This window comes from Haplochromis burtoni, unplaced genomic scaffold (assembly GCF_018398535.1).
Source record: "Haplochromis burtoni strain Fernald_Lab_line unplaced genomic scaffold, NCSU_Asbu1 Contig_634, whole genome shotgun sequence".
In the NCBI taxonomy this organism is placed as follows: domain Eukaryota; kingdom Metazoa; phylum Chordata; class Actinopteri; order Cichliformes; family Cichlidae; genus Haplochromis; species Haplochromis burtoni.
The window spans coordinates 49,765-55,858 of record NW_024582995.1 but is presented as its reverse complement, the minus strand read 5'-3'; the positions used below and the strand labels follow the sequence as shown (position 1 = coordinate 55,858).

At 39.3% G+C, this 6,094-nt stretch overlaps 1 protein-coding gene across 2 annotated transcripts in view; it reads right to left on the bottom strand.

Moving 5' to 3' along the window:
* malt1 (MALT paracaspase 1) overlaps positions 1-6,094 on the bottom strand; it is a 15,319-nt gene extending 9,225 nt beyond the window's left edge. Inside the window, exons 1-5 of one of the 2 annotated variants that reach the window (XM_005949113.3) lie at positions 5,367-6,094; positions 4,170-4,336; positions 3,848-3,969; positions 2,177-2,324; positions 81-259 (exon numbers count right to left, since the gene is read on the bottom strand). In XM_005949113.3, the coding sequence (XP_005949175.1) occupies positions 81-259; positions 2,177-2,324; positions 3,848-3,969; positions 4,170-4,336; positions 5,367-5,515 (765 nt within the window). In that variant the 5' untranslated portion in view covers positions 5,516-6,094. The remainder of the gene's footprint in view (positions 1-80; positions 260-2,176; positions 2,325-3,847; positions 3,970-4,169; positions 4,337-5,366) is intronic. The other variant, XM_005949118.3, reaches the window with a different exon arrangement.

The following is a 6,094-nucleotide window of genomic DNA, read 5'->3' as shown; positions in this document are numbered from 1 at the left end:
ACACACACACACACACACACACACACACACACACACACACAAGCAATAAAAGAAAAACATTTCTTCCCATATCCTCTCACCATGAGTTTCCTCTTTGTAGAATTTGGAATTGGGACTCCATTTCTGTGCCACTGGTATCGAGGAATCGGCCGTCCCACGGCTCCGCATTCCAGCTGCAAATCTTCCCCAACATGTAGCCGCTGGGACTGAGGCTGGATCACCACCTTTAGTCGACCATCTAAAGAGTGATAACTCTGCCCTGGTGATGTGAGGAAAGAAGACAATTACACACAGCACTGCATAACGTATTCTTCATCCGTTAAAGGATTCCCATTTGAGCTGGAAAAAGTGACAGAGTTTCAGGTCCCGCAAAAATAAACAAGTCCTGTTCAGACAAAGAACAGGAAACTGAGGTCAGTGAGCTTCAAACACTAACAATATCTCAGTGATGAATAATTTGTTTTCAATGGAGAAAATCTACATAAAGTCAGAATAAAATGTTGGAATACTGGAGAAAACCATTGTACACAACACCAAGAAAGAAACTTCTGATTAATTGTGTAAACTGCAAGATTTTGCATACCGTTTTTTATGTTATTTAATTACTAGTACATTATTAGGTTGCAACTGTTGGTTGTTGTCCTCAAAGAGGGATATAGGTTAGCTGGGAAAGTTAATTTTATTAATAGTCAACCAAATCAGGCAAAGCTATTTTACAGTGACAAAAGCTTGTAGTGTGCCATTTATTAGCTTTGAGCAATAAGGCCACATCTTCGTCACAGCATCCATGTTATTTTCATATTCCAGGCACAGGAGCACAGGGTAGCTGGAAGGAAGTAAAACAAAAACTCATAAAAGACAAACATCTGAAGAGCATATGTATTAAATATTGCAAGTGTGCTAGCTATGTGCACAGTATATAGCTAGCGCACACTGCAAGGCATCAGGTCAGAACGATCACAGTCACTGGTCCTTTTTTGAGGATTTAAATTCCACACTTAAACTTCTTCTCTAGTACCACACATTCAAGATGTGTACCAGCAGGCGTGGCTCTGGATTATGAAATACTTCGCCTGCTATCCAAACAATATAACAACAAACTGTCAATCACTGCTGCTTTGCATTGAATAGACAAGAGCTTTTGGTCTTATAACTAATCTGTAACAATTGTGATGTAACAAGAGTGCAGTGTTTAACACCGCGCTAATTCGCACACACGCTAGATTCTTGAGATTCTTGGCTGAGCAGCTGTAGCGCAGAATTAATATTTAGCGCATTTATGCTAATAACCACAGCAATTAACCACAGGAATTACAAAATCACTTCTGCATCACGCTAAAGCCATTCACAAACGCTGCTAAAGAAACTTCAATGTTTTAGCTTTAACTGGAGATAAGATTACCAACGGCTCTACAAAAAAGGCCCTTTCTCTAACAGTAAGAACTCATGACAGCCCTCCTGTCTTGGCCAGAGTTGATGTGTTTTTGGAGGTTTTTTGGTAGGCGGAGTCAAACAATGCAAATGGGAGCACTTGGTCAGTTTCCAGCATTTGAGCTGTATCCCTCTCTCTCTCTTATCTACCCAGCATTGTGTTACTTGTTTTGCCTGCTTCAACCTTTTAATATAGTTTTGCATAGTACAACACCTTACACCAGGCGTGGGGGAACTCCAGGGCTCAAGCGCCAGTGTCCTACAGGTTTTAGATGTGTCCTTGATCCAACAGCTGATTTAAATGGCTACATTACCTCCTCAACATGTCTCGAAGTTCTCCACAGGCCTGATAATGAACTAATTGTTTGATTCAGATGTGGTAACCCAGGATGATATCTAAAACCTGCAGGACACCGGCCCTTGAGTTCCCAATCCCCGCTCTTACACTCACCATTTTAACTCCACCTGCTGACCACAACACTGACCACATAACCTCTTTTCAGTTAATACTTTTAATTTAAACTGTGTCTCTTTCAGTTTTTGTCATGGCTCATGAGGTGAATCATGACCTGATAACTTAATTTCTTCTATCCACACAGCGGACAGCATATAGACAGTGATGTAATTCAACTCCTAAAGCCCAGAGATGTTAAATATTAACAATCAGAGCTGTAACATCAAACATCACCTTAACTGAATATGATTTTTGGACAGAGCTACTGAATATAAACCTGCACAATCTTACCGTAACACAAGGTGACATTCAGGACATCCACCTGAGCCCAGTGGCTGAATTCAAAGGCATCTCCACAGTTGACTCTGCAGATGTAAAAACCAGCATCCTTCATCTGGACTGGACTTATTACCAAGTCTGGGGAGAAGCTGTTTGGAACCTGAAGTTTGAAAACCACATTTATTAGTTTACAAGGTTGTTCCCAGCTCAGAAGTGAGACAATTTCGACACCACAGTCATTTTATCTAATGCCTGAAAACTCTGCATGATGGAAACATTATGTCATCATTATGGACATAATAAACTGGAAGGTATATACATTTTTCTCAACTTGGGCCTGTGAGCTTTGTCTTTCTTTGATCTTTTACTGTCAATGATCTTTATGAGTCGCTGAAATCCAAAAAGGGATGATGAAGTCTTTTACATCACAAGATCAGGAGCAAGCAGGGCACAAGGAGCACTGTTTCTATTTGAAAAAGGTGCTGATTGAGATCGCTTCAAGCCCAAACTTGTTAATTTTGTACTTCAGCTCAAGTTTGTGACTCACTGCTTAAAATCCTGACTTCCTTAAAGACTTCTGCCAGGAAGTACTGCTTAAGGAAATGCATTTCAGAGACCGTGAGGCAAAGTTAACAGTTTGGGGAAAAATATTTTTTAAAATAACCTTGCAGTTACCTAAAATTACATTTAGTGTCTTGAAAAACAATTGGAAAAAAATTGTGTATTTATAAAACTAATGTCCTTAGTTTTAGTCTGTTAGTTCATTTAGGGAAATCAGGCGGAAGAGGCTGACAAACAGCCTCCTTATAATCATTAAAAACACACAAACAACACTGACACTAATGAAATTTAAACAATAACTACACAACACAATGAGCAAAACCACTCTGTAAACTGAGTGAAAATAAACTAAAACCAAAACACAAACTCATTAGAAAAGATCAAAGCTTTGGGTAGAAACTCAGACATGAGCTCCTTCCTCCTAATAATACGACAGCATCTGAATGTGTATTTTTCTATGATTGAGCACCCACGCCATACTTCTGAAAAAAGTTACATCCTTCAAGTCAGAATGAGTAACACTTATGTATCCCTTTCAGCATGGCGTCACAAGACTGAATGCATGCTGACGCTGACACATGCAGACAATTGCAACTGTGCAACTTTATGAGTTGCTCAGCTCACTAAAAAACATCGCTGCGCTATAGGAAGAGATTCAGGTAAGTTTCTTCACCACTTATTTAGGATCACCCATTAACTATGATGAAACAACAGTGCTATTTACTGCACCGATGATAGGGTAATCATGTCTTCTCACTATTGGAAATACTCTGTTTTATGGGAAAGTCCTGACTGAGAAGAGAATGCAACCGCAGGACTCACTAGTGGTGAATTTACCGGATCATGCAGGTGGACTTTGTACTAGGAAGTTGTCGGTTTAAACACCATTTAATGTTTGATCAGACCATGTTGGACATTTTTGATCTCACATGCATTTCAGTTGTGTCATTTCTAGTAAAGTTAATAAAGTTATGGCTGCAGTGAATGTGTGAAAAACGCTAAAGAGGTTTTAACGCAAGTACTTCATTTAAAGTCAGAAAAAATTCAGTGTGTGTGTGTGTGTGTGTGTGTGTGTGTGTGTGTGTGTGTGTGTGTGTGTGTGTGTGCATCAGAGGAACTCACCTCTTCCTTAGATTTGAACCACTGGTACTGTACTGGAGACTTGCCCACAGCATGGCAGCTGAGCCGCAGATTGTGGCCACATATAATGGATACAGCCTGGGGCTGAATGAGGATCTGGAGGGCTGCACATGTACAGGATAATTACTGTGAATTTACACTGATTTAGATGCACTGTATACAGCAGAACTTTGTGGTGCCTATAAGTTTCATCCAAACAGCACAATGAACTGCGAGCTTCAGATGAGAAATAAAAAGAATGCAGAAAGTGAAGATTAACCTGCATGATTGACAACATAGCAGCATCGATGTGGTTTTACTCTACCTGGCGGTTTCAGGCACTGCAGAGCCTCTGAGTTGCCTAAAGTTTGGAGGTAGTCCATCAGATGGCCTGTGGTGCAGCCTCGCTCTCCCATCAGCCTCAGCAGCATGAGACTCGGGCTTCCCTCCAGCTCCAGCACCTTCAGCGAGCACATCTCCATGTCGTCCGAGCTGGAAAACATGTAGGTGATTGTCAGCATTTCATATTTCAAATCGTATTACAGTAAAACTCGTCTTTACCATCTTCACACACGAAAACTCAGATCATAAGAAACTGTTAGACAAAGATAAGGGAATAAGTTTACACAAATTTAAAAGAAAGGCAAATTAATGATAATCTTTAAACCATCTGCACTGCTTAGTGCACAATCAGTGAAACACTTTATCTAACAGATAGATGTTAGTGTCATACCGTAACACTTGTATTTGTTGAAGCTTATTACAAAGCTCCTTAATAGGTTATATTTAAGAGCTGATATGTCTTGCTGTTCAGTTTTTGTGATTCTCTATTTACCTGAACTCCCTTCTTTTGTGCTATTTTACACTTGTCTGAGCTTATTTAGTTTGTACTTATTTGATTGAGCCACGTTGTTTTTTAAGTTTTGGCTGCTGTTTTGGTATAATAATGCATATTTCATCTTATAAGCAGACTGCACTGTACGGGGAATATATGTACTCAAACACACGGTGTAATAGTGATATTCGGCAGGTGTGATATCATATGATAATGTTACAGCTGTACAGTAACAGCTAGGATGAAAAAACAGAGGCAAACATTAGCCATCATCATTATTTGTTAATAAAACTGCATATAAATAATGACTGGACCCTACACTTTTGATTGATAGTTTCATTAACTGCCATTAACCTGGAAGACGCTGTAAGGAAAAACAAATATTTGTCCAATTTAATCTCTCAATGAGGGTTTCTTGATTTTATTAACTTGGAGTTACATATTTATTTATGCCAGAAAATATACAGGTTAATTGTGCATTACTGTATTACTCTACACCTTTATTTTTTAATATAAACCACAACATAAAATTGACAATAACCACCAAACCGAACAGTGTAACTATAATGAAAGTTAATCGCATTAGTCTCCATTAGCTTTAATAAATAAACCGGTGGTTAAGTGTATGCATGCAATGATTTCTGGTCATTTGCTAAGTACAAGTACTAATAGTAATGTTTAACCCACCTGACTTTAAACCGTCTATCATTGGCAACAATCTCTCCAAGTTTTCGCCATCCTTTAGTGCTGGATTTGTCCAGCACCTCACACAGCCTCTTCACAACCGGCTCCTTCAACGAGTTGATCTTCGTAGACCGTTCCAAAGAGTCCGACATGACAGTTCCTCAACCAAAGCTCACCATCAACGTGTTTCTATCGCACGCAAAAGAAAAGTTATGGCACGAGAAATAAAATATGTCTACTTCCTGAAAGAAATGATAAAGTTGACAGACACGCCTACAGCGTCGTCTTGGTTTTTCCCCGTGGTGCAGCTCAGTTGTGGTTTCCTTCTAACAAAGACCACTTATGCATAAAGATGAGTCTCTGCATGTACGCTTGTGAAGCGAGAGGCGAAAAGAAAATCCCGAACTCTGGCCTGTTTTCAGAGTTTACCTCCTTTCATTAATTCAACGCAATTAAGATAAACCAAGTAACTTACTCAAAAATTAACCTGTGTGATATCTCATTTTCCATTCGTAATTTTGTTTGGCGTTAATCGATAGAGGATAGCCTACTAGCTAGCTCTGTGCAACTGCCAAAGAGAGTGTAGCTGCCCTCTACTCGCCATTTGACTGAGCCAACACGATTATTTGGTATTTGTTCAGTGTAGTTAAATACGTCACTGTTTTTTTACTGTAAACGCTGCTAATACTAGCTAGTATATACCAAATAACCCTTATTTATCAAGGTTAATC